Raw genomic sequence first — 25,572 nt, 5'->3', positions numbered from 1 at the left:
ATTAACGATGGGAGGGATGGTTATAGCATGATTGCACTCGTTTTCTGAAATGAGGCTAATTCCACATTTTCGAAATGCATATGTGTAGCGATAAAACTAGTCAAACTAGCCCGTTTTATATTTTAGAAGCTAGTCGACGTGGAATCAAGATATATTTTGGGTTGTAAAAAATACTAAAGATTAGTATTTTGCAAAAACACAAGTATTTAGGCATCGAATACCCATGCCAAACAAGCAGAATAACCTTTTCAATATTTTGAGTCATTTGGTATCGGGTTTTACAAAAATTACTTGAATTATTTTGTTTTCCTTGGATTTTAGTGAAACAATTTTACTATCATTAACTTTATTTGGTGTTTAATTAATTTTTCGTATTATTTCAACCAGATTTTTTTACATCTTCACTGCATTTTCTTAGCGAACCGTTTGTTATATTAAATGTTGTATATTATGTTCCCTACTTAAATATGACAATTATTAATTCTGTGAGTGTACGTATCAATCATCCGTGATATTTTATTAATGTCTTATATTACCTAAATATGGACTAATGGCAGTAAAAATGCTGTTCTTTCAGATACATCAATTAGGCTCAGGGAATGCAACACTCAGGAAACCTACAATTCTTACCTAACACATGTGCCTGCAATTATGCTAGCATTTGAAATGCTTTAATACTAATTTTAAACTCATAAGTATATGGATTATAGTATTGTAAATATGGCATACGAACGTTTTGGAATTCTTCTTCAAAGTGAACAGTACGATGAAGATATAGGCAACACAAAAGTCAATCGGAAAATGAATGAACACGATATAAGTAAAGGTATGTTATGTCTATGTTTTTACATACATTTATGTATGAAAATCTAATTATAACAACAAAACACAGCCTGTTACGCTGTTTAATGAAGCATAAAACAGAAAAATATATACTTGTTTTACCCGTTGGTCGTAGAGTAGAAAGGTATACTATATTCATTGAAAAGTATGTTAAGGGTATCGACCACATATGTATATATCCTTAATTAAAGTTAAGATAAAGCATGCACCATGTGCATTGCACATTCTAGAGAAAATTACCACTTCTACTCCAACGCCCACAAACCTTTAAAAACTGTCACGTCCCCACTTTTGAAGTTTTAATATTGTGGATGTTAGCTTTTGTTTTTATTTTTGAACCGCCACACTCACATTTTTAAACCAAGCTCTAATCGTTAATGCCTGCTTTTAAGCGCTTAGGCATCGAAGATACGAAGTATCATCACATTGTTCAATGTTATGTTAGGTTAAGGTTTTTAGAAAATTGTGATTTCAGATTCAAAAGAAGGCAAGATGGGAAGACTTCCCTCAAAACACAGCGTTGACGGGGGTGAGGCTATTCATCTAAATACTCATCTCTCGTGAGTTACCTGTATTGGCACAGAAACCGGGTACCCATTATAAGCGTTAGTTTGAATGTGCCGTAGAAGTTCAAGTTCAATGATGGTGTTGCTCACAGGCTCTTGCTAGGGTTCGATTTAATAATGAATATACCAGTTCCGTTATGTACGGATGCAGGCCTATCTCCGTCCGAATTAGCTTTTGAATTTATATAGATATTTGATTAAGAATTTTAATTTAAAGTATTTTTAATTAGTTATGCAAATATTTTATGTAGGGAATATAGTAGCTAATTTAGTTGGAAATTTATAACGTTATATAAGTATTCTTAAAATTGCAAAGTATCAGGCTTAAAGTAAAGGGATTTTCGAAAAACAATTGCAACCGAAGGAAGCGATCCCGACCCTTTAAAGTATATATATTTTTGATCCAGTCGAACTGGACATGTCTGGCAGTATGAATGTCGAGATCTCAGGAACTATATAAGCTAGAAAGTTGAGATTAAGCATGCTACGTTCAGAGAAAAATACGGCCAAGCCTGCTATGCCATATGCACTTATATGAATATGCACTTATGTGAAATATTTTCCCTGACCCTTTCATGACCCATTTATATTACTTACTTTTGCAAAATGGAAATTGAGCACATTTACATCTTTTTTTTTGCTGTTCATTAGAATAGAAGTGTCTGATTTTGTTAAACAAAAAGTAACGAAATTATCAATATATTGTAGAAAGTGAGTTTGATTAGGTTGACTTGCATATTTAAAAGGACAATGCAATAAACCAAATTAAAAAATTATATTTAATGTGTAGAGTACAGTACTGCACCCAGGTAGAAAATTTGTTCTTAAGCTTAGAAGGAAAATCATTCTACATCTCATCGTAATTATTTTTATTTTATTTTTTATAGAATTGTGAATAAGTTCATTTATTTTTATTTATGTTTATTCATATGTATGTTTTGAATTTTTTTTCAACGATTTTTTCCATTCCTCAGGCAACCACTACGACTTAGACAGAAAAAATGCGTTTGATCGAATTATTCATTCAGAATCAAAAAAAAATAACGCAATTAAATACAACATTCATGGAAACGTACAATTAAAAGCGGCTGATGATATATTTTCTTCTAAATTGTAAGTATAATAAAAAAGATTTATACAAATTAATAAAATGTTTTTATTTTTAGAAGAATGAACACGAATATTGGCTATGAAATGAATATCAACTGTTTTAAAAATATTGGATATGGCGAAAATCAAGAAACTTCGAAAGGTGTAACAAATAGTTTCTCAAACAATGATATTAATACAGAAGAGTCCGGTTCTGTCGATAAAAGTTCACCTTTTCTAAGCTTAGGTACAACCATACTTAATTCAAATGGCAAGTCAAGACGGTGGGAACAAAAGCTTGTTCATATTAAAACTATGGAGGGAGAGTTTAGTGTTACAATGTGGGCATCCGGGATATCCGACGATGAATACTCTGCTTCAGATCAAATCGTTGGGGCTTCGGATTTATTAAAAGGAAAGGAGGAATTTGACATTGATGGCTTTACGTCTCAACAAAATAAAGAATACCAGAAAATGGAGTCGAAATTTACAAATGCACAGACCCTTGAAATACCTCATCCTATAAGCTCAGTTCAGATAATGGATCATTTAAGAAAGGAAAGGGGAAATTTGTCCCACGAAAATAATATTTCCGAAAGAATTTTATCTAAGACTACCTTAAGCTTTGAAGAGCCAATCTTGGTTCCGGATACTTCAAGTATTCAGTTGGTTAACGAAACTGCCGCAATGACAATTAATAATCACAGAATTTTAAGTAATCATACGGACAACACCGGTGATCTACATGCCTTGCCCAGCTCACTGCCAGTTCGTATTGGCTTGCATGAGGGGCAAGTAAATGATTGCTTATCAACAACATCACAATCAACTCACCACAACACAGGTAAAAATGATAGAATTTACAAAATATCAAAATTATTATTTCCATTTAAATTTTATTAATAGACTCGACTGGATGTGGTGAAATGAATCTTTCGGAAGTTACGGTAGCTTATACAAATGATAAAAAAATAGCTTGCCCACATAAGGGCTGTAATAAGCACTTCAGAGATTCATCTGCGATGCGGAAACATTTGCACACTCACGGTCCTCGAGTCCATGTTTGTGCAGAATGTGGAAAAGCTTTCGTAGAAAGCTCAAAGCTTAAAAGACATCAGTTGGTTCACACCGGTGAAAAACCATTTCAGTGTACATTCGAGGGATGTGGAAAACGATTTTCTCTGGATTTTAACTTAAGGTAAGGAATGTAACCAAAAAATGTTTCAACCAAGGAAGTAAAGAATAAATTTGGCAAACTCTTAGGGTAGTTTATAACTAGTATGAAGTACTGTACAAGCTGTCTACAAGTACTTGTTGCTTTCTTCATTTGTTTAAAAACCACATTTATTGAATTGATGCCACTATGTTGCCACTCACCCTCTAACGACCACAAAGATCCCAAAACTGCCACGCTCACACTTTTGAAAAATGTATTTTGTTTGTGTCTTGCCAATATATCAAAATATATATATTATACCTGTATACCAAAACACCTTGGTCACGCCTCTTTTAACGCCTCCAAGCTGCCACACTTTTAAACAATTTTCTAGTTTTCTCTCTCTTTTGAAATAAATAATTAATTATAATTTATTTGCAGAACACACGTAAGAATACATACTGGAGATAGACCATTTGTCTGTCCGTTTGATGCCTGTAGTAAAAAATTTGCTCAATCCACGAATTTAAAATCGCACATATTAACTCATGCAAAAGCAAAGTAAGTTTTGATATGAAATTTAGCTAAATTATTTTTAATTGGTTTCTTTTTAGGAGAAATACCAGCATTTCGGGGAAAAATGGTTGTTCAAACGCTGACTCAAACAGCCAGAATGAAGATACCTCTGCAAACTATGTTAAGGTTGAGCTACAGGATAGTGTTACAGAAAACCATGTACCGTTTGTGGTATATGCAGACTGAATGTGTATATCGACCAACATTTCGGTGTCCGTGTCTCGATTAAATTTGGAACGATTGCAAAAGTAATATTAATATTCGTTTCATTCTTTTAAAGACCTTTTAACAAATTCCAAAATTTTATAAAAATATATTTACTTTTTTTAATTTTTACGTAAAAAAAAGAGTCAGTTATCATCTTTGATTTCGACCAAATTGATTGAGAACGAAAACCTGATTAATGTGGTCAAAATGATATTTATTACTAAAAATCAGATTGTAATTTAGTACACAGAAAATTATAAATTTGCCCTAACCTGTTCTTTAAAATCAATAATTATATGCCGATTTTTTTTCCTGTATGCTGTTTGCCAAGCAGGTTTATTTACATTTTGTAATTCTATTTTTAGAAGTAAGCTCATGCAACAGTGAATAAAAGTACGTTAACAGCACATTTTACATTTTTGATTTTGCATTAATAAAATGAATTGATAATAAATTAAATTGGTGAGTGTTATAGATATTTAAGATGATTTTTTTGACTGAATAGGTTTGACTTCATTAATGTTCGAAACGTCGTATCTCCGCAAAGAAAACACATATTATTTTTTGAAAAAAGAAATGTCATTTATTTAATAGAATATATTCTGTTATTTGTGTCCTTATGTTATTTTTATTATATTTTCTACAACAGCAAAGCATCTCCATTGTCTTTGGGTCATCTAAATAGGTTTGGCCACTTGAACTATTAAACAGTAATTAATAATTTTCTAAAGTAAAACATCAAAGAACTGGGTATTTAAAATAATACAGGACACTCTTTTGCATCAGTGTTGATCCTTAATGCACTGTTTTACAACCCGAGCCAATTGGATAACCATAAATCTTCGAATTTGGGGAATAGCCTTTGGAATCTGGTCTTCATCTCCAAGGTGAGACAAATTGGAGCTCGAATGTTACATACAAATATATGGCTCTCCACACTATTACTCAACACACAAACCGCCTTAAATTGTCGCGCACACACTTTTGAAAAATGTTTAAATATTTTTTTTATTATGCTTGTAAATTTCTATATATTTGACAAACACTTTTTGCTGCGATTTGCCAAAAAAATGGCAAGTGGAGTATCGGGTACACCTGATAGTCGAGGAACACGTCTATAGCGTTCTCTCTTCTTTTTTTTTTAAATTTCAATCTCAAATAAACAGACCAAAAAACTGATTACAAATGCATAACATTCTAGAATATTTAAACTCTTTTCAATGGCGCGGTCAAAGAAAGAAAGTCCAAACTCTAAAGACCTATTCAGATGAGACAAAAATCAAAGGCATTTTTACCGAATTTTACTTTAAAATCCAAATTTTGAATTTACATTTCATTTGCCCCTCTTCTTTTTTCTTGCATATTATAAGAAAACAAATAAACGATCAAAATAATATAGGAAAGAACGGAAAAAATATATTTGAAACAATGTGAGAGGACAAACTTTGAGATAGGTTTTCCAAACCTATTTAGTTGAGCGACACTTTGTAACCAAAGTGTTATAGTGTCTTTGTTGTAACCCACCCACCCATCGTGTTACAGAATTTGTGAATTCTTTTTACGTTATTTTGACGATATAGATGCGACTTCTATTTCCTTTCTGTAATATAATTTAGTAATCCAACAGATGTACAGTGTTTCCGATGTCTCCGAAATTTTTATTTTTGTGTCGGTTTGTCCGAAAGTAGTTTTTTTGAACATTTGTGTTGTATTTTTCCTTGGACAGGCTTGAGGTTTTCTTCTTTAAAAAATAAATAGGGTATTATTAATTTCTCATATCTTATAAATACATTTTCATTATTAAAATTAATTTTGACATTTTTGCGGAGTGCAAAGAAAAATCCGGCCGGAGTGTCTGGAAAAATATGTAGTGCTCAAGGAAAAACCATGCCACTAGGTCCTTGGTGATAAGTTATTTATATTTAGAATAGGTGGTAGCAAACCACATATGACTTTTTCGCCCGAGACTATTTTAGTTGCAAGGGAAAGTAGAAGTGCGTTTGAGGAACTTATTTTCATTGAGGAGTATGAAATTCCTTGCCAATGGTAATGCGTTTTCTTTTTCAACTTGCCTAAATAAAGTTTTTCTTTTAAATATATATCAAAGCATAGTAAGCTGATTTTTATTCAATCTATTGTGGACATTTTCCGGGGTTCATATATGAACTGCACCCGCACATTTGAGAAATGTTTCGATATTTTCTCGTTTTTTGTTTGTCGTAAATTTATATCGACTTTACCACGCCCACAAGCCGTTCAAAACTGTTCCACCACACTTTTATGTGTTTACATATTTTTTTTTATTATTTGTAATGCAAATTTCTATTGATATGCAAAAAACAATTGGGACACGCCCACTCTAACAACAAAAACAAACTCCCACGCCACAACTTTTAATGATTTAATGATTTAATTTGTTGGATTATATTATTTATTTTGCCAATACCTACTGATTTACCCTAACGCCCACAACCCGCAACCGCCCTAACCGAGATGGGTCGAGAATTTATTTCTTTAAAAAACTTGGCCGAATCACTCTATTTAATTTATTCTTCAATTATAATAGAATAGATATATAAATATATATAATATTACATTCTATTAACATTTTATTATAAAACAAATGTCTTCATATTGTTAATTTTTATATAATGTAATGAGTATCTATCTGATCAGTAAAGGGTAACTGATAGTCAATTCCTCCCTGGAATCAGAATGCTTACCCTAAATATTCAAGCTTTTATCCTTCCCGAGATACCAATGTACATACAGAGGACAATCGCACAAGACCAGATCGACTCAGCTAGTAATATTTCTCATGAAAAGGTTTTTTTTTTATAGTCGGAAACAACTGATATTTCTTGTAACATTTCTAATATAAATTTAAAACATAAATTGGGAAAATCTAATTTATAAAGAATGGTATGTGGGACTTTAACAACAATACTTATTTAATAACATAAAAATTAAATTGCTATATTTTAAATACTTACTCTTTCTCCTTCTAAAATTTCATTTTGGTTATGCTGATTTTTACTATCGATCACTAAAGGATGAATACAGTGAAGTCCAGATTTGAGTGTAGCCGGAGGAAGTTTTAATAAATCGGACTCTGGGATTCTCCACATTTTAAGATCATCATTCCATAAAGAATTTTGCATAATAGTGTCTGGAGTCCTTTATTAAAAACAAAATACAGTGTGTTTAAATATAATATTACCAACAATAGACAATAAATTTGACATTTTTGTCTGTTTTTTACTAGTGTATGACATTTCAAAGCTTACATTTACATTTATTTTTATTTATTTCACTTTTACGCCCACAATTTTCAAACTATTCCTATTTTTTTTTTTTTTTTTTTTTAATACTCTTTAACTCTCTTTAATATCTCTCTTCCGTTATTAGAAGCTAGTTGTTTAATCCAATGTAAGGTCTTACCAATTCCGGTCAAATTTTTTGGGATTTGAAGAACCTTTACAAAAAAGTTGTTGATGGAACTTTACTTGCCGTCCAAGGTTGCGAATTTCCTCCAAATAATCCTCTCTATCAAGCTGAAATTCTGAATTTAAATCGGAAACTTCTATTTCAAGCATTTTAATTTTCTCTTTGCACTTTCTAATATATTCATTTTTTATATCGATTTCTTGTGTAATACTGGCATAATGGCCCTGCAAAAGGTTGCGATCTTCACATTTCACTCTACTTAAGGCATTAGCTATTGCACTTAAGTGACGTTGGGCTGCATATTTTCGAGCCATGTGCTTTTTTTTTAAGCTTAAAATCATGGATACGTTCACCACCAATTAAAGTGCGCTTTATTAGATCGATTCGACTTTGCGCTTGGAGTTGTATTTCTCCTTCCGATTGAATTAAAGGGAAATTTGGGTTTGTTGATATAGAGTTATTTGTTTTAAAGGATGCGTTACAATTTTGACCTGATTCTATTATTTGAACATTTTTTGTAGAATTCATATTTGTAAGTTGTATAATTTTTAGTGGTGATTCTATTATTTTATTTGTATCATTATTTCTATAAGAGATTTGTTGACTCTCTTGAAGCATTCTTTTCAAATATAGAATTTCATTTTGGTACAGTCGAAGTGTTGCATCCTTTGGATCTTCATTAATTTTAGGTTTATTTGAAATATTCTTTGCTCTACTTGCATATCGAAGTGTAGATATGGTTTCATCATAATTTATGTCTGTTGGTGATATACATGATATCATAAGGGTTTTTGTATTTCCTCCTAAGGAATCCTAATCAAAATAATGGTATATAAATAAATAGACGTATACATATATGATTTTCGTTTCCAATTACCTGGAGCAGGCGTGTAAGTTTTGAGTCCCTAAAGGGTACATGCTTTGCTTTACCATCAACCAAAGATGAAATAACGTTGCCTAATGCAGAAAGTGATAAGTTTATTTGGGACGCTTCCTTAAGTCGGTCTCCTTTAGCACCAGTCCTTCGCTGCCTCTCAGAGCCTGCTAGGTCTACTAAGCTTAGTTTTCCTCTACGTATTCCTCCAAAGGCATCCTCCAATCCAATACTATTAAAAAATGGAGATTGTTCCAAAGTGATGGTAAATATAGTGTGGGATCGTGAGCTATTCTTATTCATTAATGTAGCTGCAGTTACTCGATTTTTATTTCCAAAATGTAGCCAATCGTAACATTGGTTTGCATTAACAACAGGTTGCGTGGTAAGCGTTGGAACGGAAACACCAATACCTGGCAGTTCCTTAAGGGAATGATTTATCACACTCGTATTTTCATTTTTATTAAGTAAATCTCGAATGCGTTCATTGTAAATTTCCATATACGTTACTAATGCCAAATATCTGACATTTGTTGTCATTGATATCGTTTCAAATATGTGATCAAAACATTTGGGAATTATTCCACTGTTGCTTAAATTTTTGTCGCCCTAATATCAAAACGAGAAAAGGGGATGCAAGAAATTATTAACCATGTTTCTGTAAGAGAACCTGTTATAATCCATTTAAATACTTTGATAAACAATTTTATTTGATAAAACTTAAGATAATTGGATTTCATTGGAAGGCGATGAGCGTATTACTTTATTTTTATATTTTTAGTCATACTATTAGTTTTATTATTTACTATTTATTTTTAATTTTACAATGTCCCAGTTTTAAAATTGTGAATATGAACATACACATTCGGGCATTCGGTAAGTATTTGTAAAATTTTTTTTTTTGATTTGAAATCGCAAAATTGGTTCTCCTGTTCTTGAATTCCTAAGAATTTTTCGATTTGTGAAACATTTACGTTTGTTTAGCCGAAATGAAAAGTAACTACCTTTTTATATCAACTCAGATCTTTTTTACTAAGGGGAAAAATAGTTTACTCAGTGGTCTATCTATGTTAATTCCACATCACCACAAGATTAATCAGCCACTTACTTATTTTATAAAAAAATTATTTCTGATCCCACCTTAGATTTGACAAACAACATTTTGCCGTCGGCAACAAAAAGTTGATTTGGCAAGGGGTCGATAAGTACGTCGCCAAAAGTTTGGGAAGGTTGCCATATTGTTTGTGAAACGAACGAGGCAGGTAAAAATACTTATAAAATATATAAAAGAATAAAAGAATTCATTAATTAATTTAAAGAAGGGCCAAAAGTGTTGTTCGTAATGGCCAAAGTCCAGTAAAAAGTAATTGCGAACATCGAAATTACAACTGTAAAAACGTTGGCCAGGTTGTCAGGAAAACAGCTTAGACAGCTATTTACTAAACAGTCCGATAGTAAAACGATAACAAAAATTTTGCGAAAAACAGGGAACCTAAATTCGAAATCGAAAAGGAGCATACATGATTGATTTATACATACATTTTATCTTACAAATATGTAAAATCAAAAGCATTTTCTCTAGAAATGTGTGCGTCAATAGTAAGAAGAACAATTTCAAAAAAGATGGTACCTACGAAAAGCAAATGACGAAAAGGATTAACCAGGCAAATAAAGCATTGTTGTTTTTAATAGCGATTATGTTTAGTTGCATTTTTAATTTGGAGTCGTCAAGATCGTTAGTGTTTTAAACAAACGGTACTTATGAAAAGCAAATACCGACAAAGAAACGCGAAGCTTTTCTTTTGTAATATTGCGTTTCTGTACAGTTGCTCTTCCTATTTTGAATCGTTAAGATTGTCAATGTTTTCTTAGAAATGTAGTGTCGGCTTTTAGGTTTGTTTTGTTGCAAGATGTAGCGCATAGTTAAGAATATTTATAAATAATTTGAATTATTTATATTATAACTATTATTATAAATTATTGATAATACAGAATTCAATATTACAATATTTAGAAATTTAGTTAAATAAAATAAAAAATGAAATATTTATTGAACCGGGACGTTGTTAGTTATATTCCTTGGGCCCAATTCCTCTTTTTCACTGAATAGCTGGTAATTGATTCTAGAAAGTATCCAGAAACAATCCTGTAACAATCTAGAAGCCTTACAGGGAATTCTTACAGAAGCCTTTCACGGAGTGTTTACAGCGCAGGGCACGGGAACTATGAAAGAGAGTCCGACGCCCCGGAAAGAAATTAGTAACTTTCCTACTTGTGGAACCACTTGAAAAAGAGTTATGAAAGAAGGCGTTCCAGAGTAATTCCACTTTCGACTGGGTTGTTTCAAAATATTTATGTAAAACTGTTCATTTGCATTTGTACTTCAGATTCCGAAAATACTCATAGATACTCATAGAGTAATCGAGTAAACTAAATTCATAAAAAAACGTGTACATAAGAGGTGGAAGGTTCCGAACCTTTAAGCAAATATATATTCTCGGTTTTGTTGTACGGATGAATGATATTAAGTATGTAGATTCTAGTGACTCATGTGTGTTTTTGCTATTCATTTCACGTATTTTGTATCATGAAAAGTGCTTAAAATCGAGTGTGCATAAAATATTTTTACGAGCTCCAAACTCTCTCTCTCTCTGCCTGTTTCTGAATTTTTGAACTATGGGCTTCCCAGCTATTTTAGCATTGCTTAATTCCCTAGCCAGCAAGAGCCACCTCGCTTTAAATAGAGTCATCTTCCATTAGCCATTTTGGACAACAAAAATTTAAATTTGTCGATTGCGTTTTTTTCTAAATAAAATATATATAAATATCCATGATATATGCTTAAATCTATTGAATTGCGAAAACATTATACCAAGTCAACTCTAACAATCACCACTCGCTCCCACTCTCGTAATCGAGAAAGCCGACTTTAGTGTTTTCTCTTCTAATTTTCCTTTTCTGACTTAATTTCTAAAAATTAAAAGAAGAATTTGGGAAATATGCAGGACGGAGATTACTGTCACGATGTGGTTGTATGTACTTATCAAGAGTATATGTATGTATGTATTGTATATACATTATATATATTATATTATATACGGTCCCGTACTCGGTCCCGTAGTCCCGTAGCTATATTATATATATACTGTTGCCAATGTTTTCGGGCTTAACCGTATCATATATCTAATAATCATATATTTTAATGTAATATGGGAAAACATACAATCAATGTAAGTTTTAAAAATTTTGTGGCACAAAAAGCACAAAGTTTCACTTGAACTAATTTCCAAGTGACAAGCATTATAAAATATTTAGTCGGTCATGGCCACTTGACTCGTTTTGGCTGATGATCCTTTTAAGGAGTTAATACACTATATATCTCTTACATTTTTTTAACGAATATAGTTTACCTTTAGCTTAACGAGTCACGGGTATAAATTTACTAGAATTTACTGACACGTACCTGCATTGTGTGTGTTTTTCCACAACCTGTTTGACCGTAAGCAAAAATGGTTCCATTATATCCTTCGATTGTACTCTCTACTAACGAATAACACATCTCGTCGTAAATCACTTCCGTATTAGTTTTCATATTATAAACACTATCAAATATGAATTTTTTTTGTTGAGATCGGCGAGCTGATGGATTAGTCACGGAAACTGTAAATTCATCAATTTCAACAATGTTCTGAAATGGCAAAAGTTAATAAAGTGTCGTTTTATTAAATCGAAAAATTATTATATAAATTATAATTATTATAAATTATATGATCGCAAAAAATGCAGACTCTATATATACCTTTAAAGTATATTCAGACCCACGTGAAAACAACCATAAAAGACCTTAATGAAAACACCGTGCGCATTTTAACTGGCCTTTTTACGAGGCACTGCCGACTTCGCAGTCATTTGCATAAGATTGGCATTGCAGACAGTGAACTCTGTCGCTTGGAGGAGGAGAGCTCTGCACATATGCGACTGCATGGCGCTTTCCATCAGGAGGAACAGACTCCTGGGCATGTATGTAGTCCCACAAAATTCTGGCATTTATACAGTGCATTGGAGTTCAGGGAGATTTTTGAGCCATGAAGGGGTAGTACAATAGATCAGAATGGGTCGCATAGAAACCCACTTAATAATAATAATAATATTCAGACCCAAGACAACTTCAATTTCGTCGGCATTTCTATCGGAATTTGTGTAAGTTTGCTCACATTGATTAATTCAAAGTTGGATTATTTTAGATAACCGAACGCAGTCAACTAAATTACCGAAAAGCTTCTAATCGCACTGATGGCCAGAGAGAGACAGTCAAAGAGTATAGTCTATTGTGTTATTATCTCAGAAATGCGTTATTAATTATATAAAAATGCTTTAGATTATAGCAATTGCACATAAAAACAACGATGACGAACGCGAAATTTCATCATTCTTCTGGGATATCGATAGATATACGGGAATAAAATGAAAAAAAATAAAAATTATTCAAAAGTGTGGACCGGTTTGGCGGCCTTAGGGTGTAAGAGCAAATCGATAAAAAATGTACAAGACTTATTTACAAAACTTACAAGGCTTATATTTTAAAAGCAAGATTTGGCTTAGTCTAGTCTGCATCTCCAAACAAATCAGAGCATAAAAAAACACTTAATATAACATATTTTAGCGTTCTTATTAATAAGTGTTTTTGATTTCCACCAAGTCGATGTCGCTTGGAATTACTGTAAATTTGCTTTCTTACCTGTTACACCCTTTTAAGGAAACAAAATATTTAAAATATAAATCGCAAAAGTGTGCGGCTAAACGTTTAAAAAAGTTTAAGTACAAGCTTCGCTTTGTGCAGTCGATATTAAATCGATGTTATAAATAAAAATATTCACATACTTGACAGTTTCCTTTTTTTTCAGTTTGGTTCATCGGACGACATCGAACAACAACTTTAATATTTTCACTCATTTTCCTTTGTTGGTTATAGTTTACACAAAATCCACTGAAAATATGTATAATTGTTTCAAGAGAAAATCCGTACATGAAATAAAAGGCTAATTTGAAAGGATTTGAAATACATGCACGTAAAGCTTTGAATTTAAATCATTTTCATACCATACTTTTGGTAGAATCAGTAAGTTTTTCCCAACTTCGTTTAATATCAATGAAACCGCTCATCATCCAAAGTTTTAATGAACTTTGAATTTCAAAGCAAATTTTTTTTACCTATGCGCATAAATATATCATTTGACTGCAGCATAAAATAATTATTTCAGTCAAATTTTTAAATATCATTTGCCCTATTTATTACAAAATAATATTCAACTATTTTTTTGGTAAATATATATATTTTTAAAGAATAACGTAAAAATACCAACAATAAACCAGAGCAAAGCTATAGTCGAGTTTTACGGCTATCAGATACCTGTTGGTCTCAACAATTTCCTTCAGCTTTTTGATAACAGAAATCCAGCATATCGATAAAAATTAGATAGTAAAATTTAAATAAAAAATAAAAATTGTTCAAGAGTTTATAAAGCTGTTGGTGCTAGAAGGGGAGTGGCAAAAGCTTTAAAAATTGCAAGAAATTAACAGCCTAACAATAAAAAATTAAAACATTTTCTAAAACTGAAGGCTGAAGACTGTCAGTCTTTCGCCAGTCTGTCTGTCTGTCCACACCCTATATGCTGTCGTCCAGTTTCCCGACTATAATATATGATCATTTTTTGGGATATCGAAAGATATTGTGGAATAATAATAATAAACCAATTTTTAAAAAATGTAACATAATAGATTAACGGCATTTGGTAAAGAACCACATACTTTTGAACTCAATTATTGAACTTCTATTAATATTTAAGTATAAAATTAGATATATTACGGATAATTCGCATTGGCAGTGAAATGAAAATATAAAAATTGACTTCCATTTTGAATTGCGTAAGAATATTGTACTTTGTACTATACAAAAGTTTTTCGAAAACTTAGGGAAAAAGACGCATACATTTACTTAACGTATTTTTCAAAATTGGTTCTATTATTATAGTTTGCCCATAATTCTTAATTTAAGCTAAAAACCAAAAATGTTATTTTAATCCCAATCCAGAGCAGATAGTCTGTCATTAGTTAATTAATTGTTAATTCTTAAAGCTAGCAACTATTTAAAATTACCCAGTGTGAAAAACCATTCTGTGCCTCACAATTTCTTCAAAATCGTTAAGGAATTTATGGGAATGTTCTATTATAATAAACAAATTGTACAAAGCTTTAAGCTCCCGTTCCGGCCACTGTTACTGGAAAAGAGGGCTACGATTTTTGAACACGCGCACGCGTGATCTTACGCTGCAAATCGCATACGATATAAGCCATCCCTCACTTAGTCCCATTTCCGCGGAGTGTTGTAGACGTCATAGCAAAAAGTATTCATTACAGGTACTCGGTACCATTTTACAAGCAAAGCGCGTTTGTTGGGCATTACCTTCAATTATTAAAGAGATTTCAATTTTAAATTTGTGTATGAATATTAAAAAAATTACCAGTTGACTTGACAATTTTTTTAAATTTTTAATTGTACAAAGTAAAAATTGTATTAATTAAATTTATTTATGATAATTTTTTCTATTTCATTTATTTTTAAACATTCAAGTTTTTCAAATAATAAAATGTAAGTTCTTAAATTGAGCATTAACGACGTAGAGAAAATCTTCCTGCGCATGACTTAAATTTATGTTTTGTTCTTAAGAAAACTGTGTATATAGGTACGAAATTCATTCATAAAATACCTATACAGTTTTCTACAACTCAAAACACAAAAAAACTTAAATAAAAAATATCATATCATCATATATCATTATTGAGTTGTATATATATATATATATATACTTAAATTGATATATATATATATATATATATATACTTAAATTGATATATATATATATATATAAATATATATGATATATGATATATATATATATATATATATATATATATGATATATGATATATATTATATATATGATATATATATATATATATATATATATGACACCTCAATAATGATATATGATGATATGATATTTTTTATTTAATTTTTTTGTGTTTTGAGTTGTAGAAACTGTATTTTATTATATATCTTATTATATTTATTATATATATCATTATTTTATGAATGAATTTCGAACCTATATACACAGTTTTCTTAAGAACAAACATATATATATATATTATATATCATATATATGTATATATATTTAGTTATTATTGATTGGATATAAAGGTAAAATATATCTATAATTATTTAAATGTTGTAATAAAATAGAAATTTAAGGATTCCTCACTATATAACATAATTCGTTTTCACGCTGCTGTGTAAAGTTTTCTATGAATTTTTAAATAATAGTACGTGCTTTCGAGCTGTATCCATTTTTTTAAAAAGTTTAAAATAAATAAATTCGTTATATTTACTCCATATACTTTTTAGTATTAACATTCATCAACTGGAAGTAAAGGTAAAAAAAATGTGTTATGAGTAAAATTGTGTTCAGAAATCCGAGGCCTTACGATTAATGATTATTACTTCTATTTTGTATCAAAGTTATTTTCGAAATACGGTATTTTTCAGGATGACAGTTGACTCGTGGATATCCAATAAAATATGGCTAAAGTGCATTCGTTTTTTTTGTTCTGGGACCAAGAAATACATCTTTCTAAAAATGCAAATTTGCCTTATTGGAAAATATCTAAAATGCCGAAAAAAGTAAATGAAACATTTATGTGAAAAACGAGCATTTGCACATTTTTAAAGCTAGTTGCACCAATAAATAAGTATTTACTGAGCACCCTGCACTATGAATTGCACATAAATAATATTTATTTCAAAGAAGTTGAGTTGCTATTTTATATTAAGTAAATGCTTCACATTATATTTAAAACTACCAATAAATCTTCATTATTAGGTAGCTCACAATTTAAAAAAATCTTAACTATTATTATATGAAAGCAACATAAAAGTAACAAAAAAAAAATATTGAGATTTAATACAGTTACACCAGTATAGGAAATAATACCCGTTATCTCTACGAGTTACGAGTTACACGAGTTAAATATATAAGCTTTTAGGCAAAACTTGAAATTTTAAACTAAATTTTTATACTAAGAGGAAAACAAAACTTCAAAATATTTGCATCGTTTAAAACTAAAATGAATATTTAAGTCTTGACCTTAAGATTTTATAAATTTATTTGGTAAATCGAAAAATTTAGAATCTCAAGAAATTGAAATATTTCTTAAAAAGTTCATTTAAGATTTGTTCCATCTGCATGACTTTTAATTAGTTAACAAATAAAATAAAAAATTACATTTTCTTTTCATTTCAAAAGTCACTTCAAATTGGGAGAAACGGCCACCCATTTTAATACATATCACTCGGATGCATTAAGAATAGATTATAATATATGGTTCTGGAATTCTAATATAACAACACCAAAATGCATTGCGGACGCGTATTGGTACGTATATCAGCAATATCAGCAAATAACGATCAACAGTTATATGCTATTGGTGTGCACCAGTTATATATATACAATATTATATATATTTTGTATATACAATTTTATTTTCGCAGATCAAGTATTTACAATTGGACATATTGGTCATTTTGGCGACTATAAAGCTTGGGAATGCAAATTATCATGGACTACGCAGTCGGGAAAGAAATTTAAGCAATAGCAACGGGGTAAAAACTGAAGAAGCATCACATATCGTAAATCCCGGTGGTGTAAGAACAGTTGGTGAAGTGTTTGTGCCAAAAACCTTTTCACTTAACTCACAGGAACCGACATGCGAACAGCTTCGCGCCATGTGGATGTAAGTTTTTTCTTTTATTATCTTTAAAAAAAAATAATATTTTTTTCCATGTACCACATAGTTTTTCAAAGAGGCAATCTCGAGCTGCAGAAATAACTAATGAAATACCAACATATAGGGATCCCTTTACATATAATGTTTGGGAGCCTCTGTTTTTGAACTCTCGAATGCTGGGATCGTAAGTGTTTTTCTTTCTTTACAACTGCTAGTTTTTAAATAATGCAAAATAATACCCTGGTTACCAAAAATACTTTGTCCACTACCCTTCTAACATCTACAACGTGCTTAGAACGGCGACGCCCCCTCTCACAGCTACAAAACGCCAAAACGCGGTTAGGTCCCATACTTTTAAACAATTTTTAAATTTGTTCTCATTTTATTCCCCAATAGCAATTGATCAATTGGCTTAAAAGTGCTTAGTCGTCGTCTGTTACTGTCAGTAATACAAACAAACTCGTAGTTTGGTTCGGATGGAACACTTGTTGCAATGTGATGCTTTGCATTCTTTGAACTTGCCACTCCTGTCGCATAAGTCGTTTTTCAAGAACAAGCCGCTTTTTCAGCGGCGATGTGTTACGTAGAAAAAAAGTCGCTTTTTTGGCAGTTGTATTTACCATATTTACAACAGGAGGTGTGCTACCGACAGAAGCATGACGTTCAATATGATTGTCATGTGAGATGGTGAGTTATTTGTCGTAAAAAGACGTTGGCGTTCCATATTGATAATCAAAGGCAGCCATTGATTATTTTGAACGTTGTGATATTAGCATAGCCATTTGAGAGATTTTGGTTCTGCAAAAGGTCTAGCATGGTTGTCCAATATGAACAATACGAATTTAATCATATGCTGCTGCAGAGTATACATAATGATTTCAATACTGCGTCGAATTTGTTTGGGCAGCTCCTAGAGTTGATGTTGTAGAGCTAGGTTCTGTACGTCTCGATTGCAGGACGATTGGAAAAATCACATTTTGGGAGGTGATCGTTGGGCGAAATGGGAGTCTCTTTGCGGTATAGAAAAATACTTCTGTAGTTGTTTCTGTGCGTTATGGGGCGTGCAGGCGTTACCCAGAGACTAATCCGCTTATATTTATCGTTAAATTAGCAGAGTCACAAAGCTCTCCACAGGACGATACCAGCTGAACGCAGTGTGCAGTATGCTTTTGTATGGCCATATTCTTGGAAATAAGTGCATTGTACGGGACCTTTGAGCTATGTGGTTCCTATATGTTAATTTCACGATGCAGAAGAAATTTGAGTTTGTAAATAGGGTGAAACATCGGTTTTCCTGATAGCTTTAGAAAGAACAAACTCTTTCGCTCGTTGATGGCATAAGTTGTCGTATGGGTTTGGGGGTGGTGGACCGGGGCCGCTCGACGTTTGCATTTATTACGTGGACTTCCACAGGTTGCGAAGTTAAATACGTCGGCAAAAGTTATCGCGAAGGTTTCCATGAAAGGAAAATACTTATAAAACATAGAAAAATGCATTAATTACTTTAGAGGAGGGCCAAAAGTGATCTTTGTAAATAAAGTAATTTAATTTAAATGCTGGATAACGACTTAAACAACTGTTCACTGTTTACGAAACACTCCGATAGCAAAAATTTTGTAAAACCAGAGCACCTTTAAACAAAATCAAAAGATTTTGCTGAAATCGACTAAAAATTACGATTACCGGAGCATGTCTGATTGCATTAGTTTGATTTGAAGCAGAATAGTTGTTATAAAAAACGAATTGCACAACTATTTTAAAAACTTATTTTACATCACTTTGATCGTCTCTGGGGTTATATCAGAGGTTTAGGTAGTTGAGCATTATATTGCTCCGGTCACAACAGCTTACATTTGCAAAATGTTGTTTATCGCACTTTTGCTACCAATTCAATTATTCTTTTTTTTATTAATTCTTACTCGTAGTATGCATTTTTACAGAGCGTTAAAATATATTTTTATCGTGGTCTGATGTCCACAGTGATTCTATGATAGTGATACTATTTAAACATCTTTTTTGGCAAACGTTTATTTATTTTAAAAAGAAGTTAAGTTCATCCAATTTGGATTTCTGAAGTATGATTCCATAAAAACGAGCTGATATTAGTGGAATTTCTTTAATCCAATTAAGTTGTGTGCCCTAAGTTATGGTTTGAGAAAGGGCATGCGGCGCATTATTAGGTGAATACGGTCTGAAACTAAACAGACTTACTTTAGGCAAAGTGGTTAAAACGAGGCAGTAAGAGTTGGAGTTAATGCGATGCAAAAGCCAATATTAGTCGTTTCATAAATGGGACTCCTATTTGTTGTTGCTGTAATAAAACTATAATCAACCATATTAGAACACGCTTAAAACTTTTATAAAGCAACAAGCAGTGTTTAGGAAAACACTCACATTTTTTCATCGACGCCCAGATGCTCATTTATTGCCAAATTGTTTGATTATTATATTTGTTGTGAGTATATGGACTATAAGTATCGTATCCCAGTAAAAATCGTATATTTTCATAATTTAAAGCTAAATTAAATAAATAAAAACTTACTATTGGCCAAAAAAGACCAAAGCTAGAGATCACTCTTGAGTAGTGATTTAGTTTCACAAAAAGGACGGAGCGAAAATGCCCAAGCACGATTATTTAATTATATTAACTATGCAATATTAACGTTCTATTATTTCATTAAATTTTTTTAAGATTACGGATGAGCGCACGGGAAAGAGCCAGGTCCCCTGTTTTTGGCCGTGTCCTCAATCGAGAGCCAAATGCACCGCAGCGTGTTCCAATTGAACACCATCGAAGATTGGGTGAATTTGGATCAAGCGCTTCTAGTTTAAGTCCCTCTCGTTATTATGGAGCTGAAATACGACCACAAACAGCAGCTTCTTCCTCAATTCGTAGATCAAGCAAAAATCGGTATATGGGAATCCCAAATATTACTGGAAGTAATCCAAAAGAAAGTCAAAATTCAGTTGCTATTCAAGGCAGCTTTCAAAAGCTTAAAGAGCTAATTTGGACTGAGAGAGCCAAGGAATTAACGGATCAACGTCGAGATGAGGAGTTGGCAGCGCGTTCTGCTGCCCTTAAAGAAATTGCTAACGGGAAAAAGTTAGTACACTGTTCAAAACAAGGGCGTCGCCAGGGTAGGGCTGAGGAGGTGGGGCATCTACCCCCATGGACCTTAAAGGAATGATCAAGAAATGCCATAATTTGCCGCCTATCACGTAACTTCCCGTTGTTTATTTACACTATGTACTGTTCTTATTCTCTTAGTCAATCTGCCTCCAATTCTTTCGATATGCTTCTCATACATAAGCTGTTTGATAGGTGCTTTTACTAAGAGTTTCCAGTGTTGGAATATGAATTCTACTATCTGCTCCCCCCCTGGCTGATGGACTGGCGACGCCCTTGGTTCAAAATAAATAGAAATTTATTATTAACACATTCCAAACAAACAGCTTAATTTCAGATTATCACCATCAAGTCGGTAGCTTATCGGATTCTCCATTAATGGACGAAAATCGAAGTCCCGAAGAAAATAGTTACCGAGTTAGTGACGTAAATCGCAAGTCAATTCTAAACGAGCAAAATTTTAAAAATAGTAAAATGAATAAAAATGGCCATAGATCAGGTTTTAAAGCAACAACGCGTCGCATTGGAAATTCTCCTTACAGTAATACAGAGTTTCAAACCAATAAGGAACTTAAAAGCAAATTTTTTGGAAGTAATAGAGCTGCCCGCATTAAAATGCCAGCAATTGAGTTTATATCAGACGATTCCACCGAAAGTGATCCTTCCGTGGTTGGAATCCCAAGAACGTATCCAATTCGAAAATCACACTTCAGAGAGAGAAATCGATCTCTTCTAAATGAGGTAAGCCGTTAATTAAAGTAAGAGTTTTATTCGCAAAAATTAGGTTTTGTAAAAAAGGAAGCTACAGGAAACTATGCCAAAACATATGAGAGAGTCGAGTTTCTCGACTTCCAGTTACTCCTAAAGCAAATGGGTAAACTGGTATATAAAAAGTATTTATTAAGTAAAATCAACCGTTAGTAGTTGATTTATATGTATTTATTACCCCGGTCACTGCCGAGCCAAAACTGCCGTCTGTCTGTCTGTATTGAAGCCGAATCTCGGGAACTGTAAGAGCTACAGAAGTAACCGTATCTGGAATGGTATGCGTCAACAAACAAAAGTTAAACAAAATCCAATTCACATTTTTACGAAATCCGTAAGAAGTAAGCATTCGGTGGACTAAAATTACCACAGTGGGTAAATGATTTTTTATCTTATATATTTATCCCATAGAGCTTAACAAAAAACTAATCATTATACCTTTCTACATTAAAGCCGCAAATAAATGGTAATTTTCATCGCTTTTTGAGGGGATTACCGACATGGTCTTCCAAAATGTCTATACAAGAAATAGAAAGCAGCTTATTACCTAAGGAAAATTTTTTAGGCATCCAACTGGGTATACTTGAACATCAGAATAATCCGAAATATGATAATTATTTGAAATCTTTAGAAAACAACGATCAATTAAAAGTATTAAATGAACAAAAACGAGCAGATGAAAGATTCTATGAATACGATAATTATTAAAGAGTCGGTGGTACCTACCCAGTCGCTAAATGTTTCTGGAATAAATCAGTCTCATTATTAATCGTCTAAATTACAACTAATTAAAATTAAATCTGAACTGTAAATACAGGCGAATACTAAAGTAAATGCCTAACATACTTTTTTAATAATATATTTGAAAATTACTAATTTCGAGTCATTTAAATTGGTTTCCAATTGGTTGAAATGAAAATTATATACTTTCTGGAGAATAAAATGAATATAATATGCTTCAAATATAAAAGATACTCTTCACATATTGGAAAGTTTTGCCGTCAAGTATCTAATTTGTGCCTCCCTAATTTGCGATAAACCTTGAACGAATTTATTTTAGGTTGACTGTTTCCTGTTATACTAAATAGGAAAACTCACTGCACTTTAGAAATCTAAATTATTTTTATTATTGTTTAATAATAGGAGTTGGTATTGTGAACAATTAAGCCGAAAATGATAATTACTCGAGCAAACCTTCCGATACTTAATATAATTCGAATAAAAAGCCAAATTGACTGTATTCAAAAACAATAAATATATTTTTCGAGATCAAGCATATTTACGAATCAAGTAATGTTACGTTTGGAATTTTCAAAACAATATGCTTCCAATCGATAACAATCAAATCCAAATAGAATATTTTTGGACTAGTCAGTCAATATTTATTCCGAATTTCGAAGAACACATTGAAGATAGAAATGAAAAAAGCACTTTCACGGAAGTACCTACATACCTACCTACATAAAAAGTTTATAAAACAAAAGATTACTTTTCATTAACTATAAACATATCACGATCTATAAAGAAGTGTTTAATATAATATCTACCTATGCTCAAGCCGTATGACATTTAAATTCTTGTTCTCGAAATTTAAACGTAAAGATGAACTAACAATCTGATTAATGTGCATGTATTACACCATTGAAACTAAGAAATCACACCGAATGTTATCCAGTTCTAATTCATTACTACGGGCATTGCGCGCAAAGCATATGGATGTACAGTACATACCTTTCTATATACATAAATAAAATACACCATTATTAAGCTCATGTCAACAATCGTTAATAATAATGTAGAATAAAGCTGGCTTAACTCCAGCATCGATTACTTGGAAAACAGTGCGGATATGATGCTCATTGAAATATTCAATCAAACCTTTGAAATATTGAATTTAATTTGGCTGGTAAAAATGTGTAGGCAAAAATTCGTGTAAAATTTAACATATCGAACTATCATACAACCTATTAATAACTAAACATGTACTTTATTGATGAGACGTTTAAATCAAAGAACGTATCTGAGCTAGATCTGAATAATTCTGAAATCACCTAGTCACATTATTTTTATTTCAAAGAATCTAAAAAGAAGTTCCGATACAGAAGTTTCTGATACTGTTAACACGCTGAGCTAGAAAACGACATTTTAAAATTTTTTAATTTATATATTTTGTGAAATAAGCATCATGATCGCTGATATGTCATAAAAACTATCGTCGGTAAACAATAATTAAATGGAGCTAGAAAACGCATGGTGTATAAAACTAAAACATGTACGTGCTTGTAATGCTTGTATTAAATACATAGAATATTTAATTGTAAGTCCCATGACAATAATTAAGAATTTTGTAATAAGCAAAATAAGAAAATCAGACAATATGATGCTTTTTATCAGTAATAGAAAGATTGACAAGTATAAGTCAGCACGTAAACATCATCAAAAAAGTTCTGAAGTTGTCTACGCATGGTTGGTGTTTTTGATATTGAAATCAAAGAATAAAAAATTAATTAATTTAGGAAACACGTTTATTGTAAAATATGATGTACATTAAAAATTGTAACAAAATAAAATTATACATACATTATATTGTATTTCAAGCTGTTTTATGTTCCTTTTGAGTTTACTAATTATTATGTGGGTCTTTGGTCTAAGTCTCGTTGGAAGAAGTGACGACCACCTTTTAATAAAATTTATCGATTAAATTCTTGCCGTACTTCAGCGGTAAGCTACAAGCCACAGACAACGGAGTTACACAATTCAACAACACTAAGAACCTAGAGCAAACCACTTTAGCCACGGGTTTTTTAATTGAGTTTTAAGAACCATGTAATATTGTTTGAATCTAGTTTTTGAAACCACAAGAAGCTACATTGGTAACTTATATTTTTTACACCCGTTACTCATAGATTAAAAAGATATACTAGATTCGTTGAAAAGTATGTAACAGATAGAAGGAAGCGTTTTCGACCATATAAAGTATGTATAATCTTGATTAGGATCATTAGAAGAGTAGATCTGGCCCTGTCCGTCTATCTCAGAACTCCTACGCACACACTTTTGAAAAATCATTTCATATTTTTATTATTCTAGTAAATTTCTATCGAGTTGCCAAAAAACTTTTTGTCACGCCCATAAGCCGCCCAAAACTGCTCTGCCCACAGTTTTGAAAAATGATTAGATTTTCTTCGCTTTATTGTTTGCCTTGCCAATTTATATCGGTATAACAAAAACACTTTGGCCTCCCCCTTCTTTTAAACAAAATTTTAATTTTTTTCTTTTATTCCTCAATATCTATCGATAACCCAGAAGGTAGTAACGCTGACTTGTTGTTGTGACGCTCATTTCAATAGTTTAGAGTATTCGCCAGAAGCCTGCGTATAAAGACGTTCTTGCAAAATTAAATTTCTTCAGGATTCTTTTGGTTTTCTTTTCGCTTACCTTATATATATTTCTTCCGAATCGAAGATATCTATCACCAGCCACGGTGTAATTCGATTCACGGTCGGATATTTTAAATAATTGTGGTCGACTTATGTGATCAGCTAATTCGTAAAAACACGATGTTCTTCGTTTGGTATCAGCTGGAAAGCGTCTTCGAGAGCGCTATGAGCAGTTGGTAAGTAGTCTGCATCCCCTTCGAAAACTATATCAAACTTCCCTATCGCTTGTAGACAATTGTACAGCCATGCTCCTCTCTTCTAAATTGGTTTTATTGATTGGTTTACCGCAATAGTTTATATGCCGTACAGTCTTTTATGTGCTCAAGCTATTATGAGCGATTTTCGTAAGTTAAAAAAAAAGAAAAATTCTGGGAATACACAACAGACTCGAGATAAACCATTCTTTATAACAATTGAACAATAAATATTACTGCTTAAGAGACATTTTGTCTTATTGTCCAGGGATCATTAGGTTGTCTTTGTTTAGATCCGTAGATCTGAAGTGAACAAAGGTGTATAACACGGTACTCAGGACACATCCTGAGGAACTCCAGCATGAAAATTCCCCAGCACGACCATTAAGCTCCGATTAAGAAGGTATGATTTCAGTAAGAGGATAAGGGATTTTTGTTTTGCGCG

At 32.0% G+C, this 25,572-nt stretch overlaps 3 protein-coding genes across 17 annotated transcripts; 2 read left to right on the top strand and 1 right to left on the bottom strand.

Moving 5' to 3' along the window:
• The first annotated feature begins 145 nt into the window (after window positions 1-145).
• On the top strand, window positions 146-4,844 carry LOC6724747 (polycomb protein PHO). Of its 10 annotated transcripts, none has more exons than XM_039296089.2 (8): window positions 174-268; window positions 388-485; window positions 711-826; window positions 2,384-2,522; window positions 2,576-3,342; window positions 3,405-3,696; window positions 4,096-4,215; window positions 4,269-4,844. In XM_039296089.2, exons 3-8 carry the CDS (start codon window positions 721-723, stop codon window positions 4,414-4,416), a joined length of 1,572 nt encoding a protein of 523 aa, XP_039152023.1. In that variant the 5' UTR covers window positions 174-268; window positions 388-485; window positions 711-720; the 3' UTR covers window positions 4,417-4,844. The 10 variants fall into 10 exon arrangements, with proteins under 10 accessions (XP_039152021.1, XP_039152023.1, XP_016037448.1 ...); XM_016180539.3 differs by having other exon boundaries at window positions 578-826; XM_016180541.3 differs by having other exon boundaries at window positions 388-491; window positions 578-826; window positions 2,579-3,342.
• Window positions 4,845-7,782: 2,938 nt separating this feature from the next.
• LOC120284214 (osmotic avoidance abnormal protein 3) lies at window positions 7,783-13,798 on the bottom strand. 4 transcript variants are annotated; one of them, XM_039296090.2, is made up of 4 exons: window positions 13,640-13,798; window positions 12,222-12,446; window positions 8,762-9,367; window positions 7,783-8,697 (listed from the first exon to the last, which is right to left on the bottom strand). In XM_039296090.2, exons 1-4 carry the CDS (start codon window positions 13,784-13,786, stop codon window positions 8,152-8,154), a joined length of 1,524 nt encoding a protein of 507 aa, XP_039152024.1. In that variant the 5' UTR covers window positions 13,787-13,798; the 3' UTR covers window positions 7,783-8,151. The 4 variants fall into 4 exon arrangements, with proteins under 4 accessions (XP_039152024.1, XP_039152026.1, XP_039152025.1 ...); XM_039296092.2 differs by lacking the exon at window positions 13,640-13,798 and adding an exon at window positions 12,973-13,240; XM_039296091.2 differs by lacking the exon at window positions 13,640-13,798 and adding an exon at window positions 13,030-13,240.
• Window positions 13,799-15,061: 1,263 nt separating this feature from the next.
• On the top strand, window positions 15,062-24,084 carry LOC27207240. Of its 3 annotated transcripts, XM_016182964.3 has the most exons (8): window positions 15,106-15,175; window positions 16,364-16,498; window positions 17,121-17,249; window positions 17,366-17,607; window positions 17,669-17,785; window positions 20,294-20,704; window positions 21,055-21,469; window positions 21,947-24,084. In XM_016182964.3, exons 3-8 carry the CDS (start codon window positions 17,229-17,231, stop codon window positions 22,199-22,201), a joined length of 1,461 nt encoding a protein of 486 aa, XP_016037442.1. In that variant the 5' UTR covers window positions 15,106-15,175; window positions 16,364-16,498; window positions 17,121-17,228; the 3' UTR covers window positions 22,202-24,084. The 3 variants fall into 3 exon arrangements, with proteins under 3 accessions (XP_016037445.1, XP_016037442.1, XP_016037441.1); XM_016182967.3 differs by lacking the exon at window positions 16,364-16,498 and having other exon boundaries at window positions 15,062-15,175; XM_016182963.3 differs by lacking the exon at window positions 16,364-16,498 and having other exon boundaries at window positions 15,126-15,257.
• The last annotated feature ends 1,488 nt before the right edge of the window (window positions 24,085-25,572 follow it).

Source organism: Drosophila simulans, chromosome 4 (assembly GCF_016746395.2).
Source record: "Drosophila simulans strain w501 chromosome 4, Prin_Dsim_3.1, whole genome shotgun sequence".
Lineage (NCBI taxonomy): Eukaryota > Metazoa > Arthropoda > Insecta > Diptera > Drosophilidae > Drosophila > Drosophila simulans.
Note: the sequence above shows the minus strand (reverse complement) of the source record. Positions and strands in the feature narration are given on the sequence as shown.

Bases quoted from the DNA above. Each gene is read 5' to 3' on its own strand.
- LOC6724747 (XM_039296087.2), top strand. From the start codon at position 700: ATGGATTATAGTATTGTAAATATGGCATACGAACGTTTTGGAATTCTT. The intron at 827-2,383 runs GTATGTTATGTC...TCCATTCCTCAG, and splicing joins TGAACACGATATAAGTAAAG to GCAACCACTACGACTTAGAC. The intron at 3,697-4,095 runs GTAAGGAATGTA...ATTTATTTGCAG, and splicing joins TCTCTGGATTTTAACTTAAG to AACACACGTAAGAATACATA.
- LOC120284214 (XM_039296090.2), bottom strand. From the start codon at position 13,786: ATGTACGGATTTTCTCTTGAAACAATTATACATATTTTCAGTGGATTT. The intron at 9,368-12,221 runs GTACGTGTCAGT...TTTTGATATTAG, and splicing joins GAAAAACACACACAATGCAG to GGCGACAAAAATTTAAGCAA. The intron at 8,698-8,761 runs GTAATTGGAAAC...TATTTTGATTAG, and splicing joins AACTTACACGCCTGCTCCAG to GATTCCTTAGGAGGAAATAC.
- LOC27207240 (XM_016182967.3), top strand. From the start codon at position 17,229: ATGCATTGCGGACGCGTATTG. The intron at 17,608-17,668 runs GTAAGTTTTTTC...TGTACCACATAG, and splicing joins CAGCTTCGCGCCATGTGGAT to TTTTTCAAAGAGGCAATCTC. The intron at 17,786-20,293 runs GTAAGTGTTTTT...AATTTTTTTAAG, and splicing joins AACTCTCGAATGCTGGGATC to ATTACGGATGAGCGCACGGG.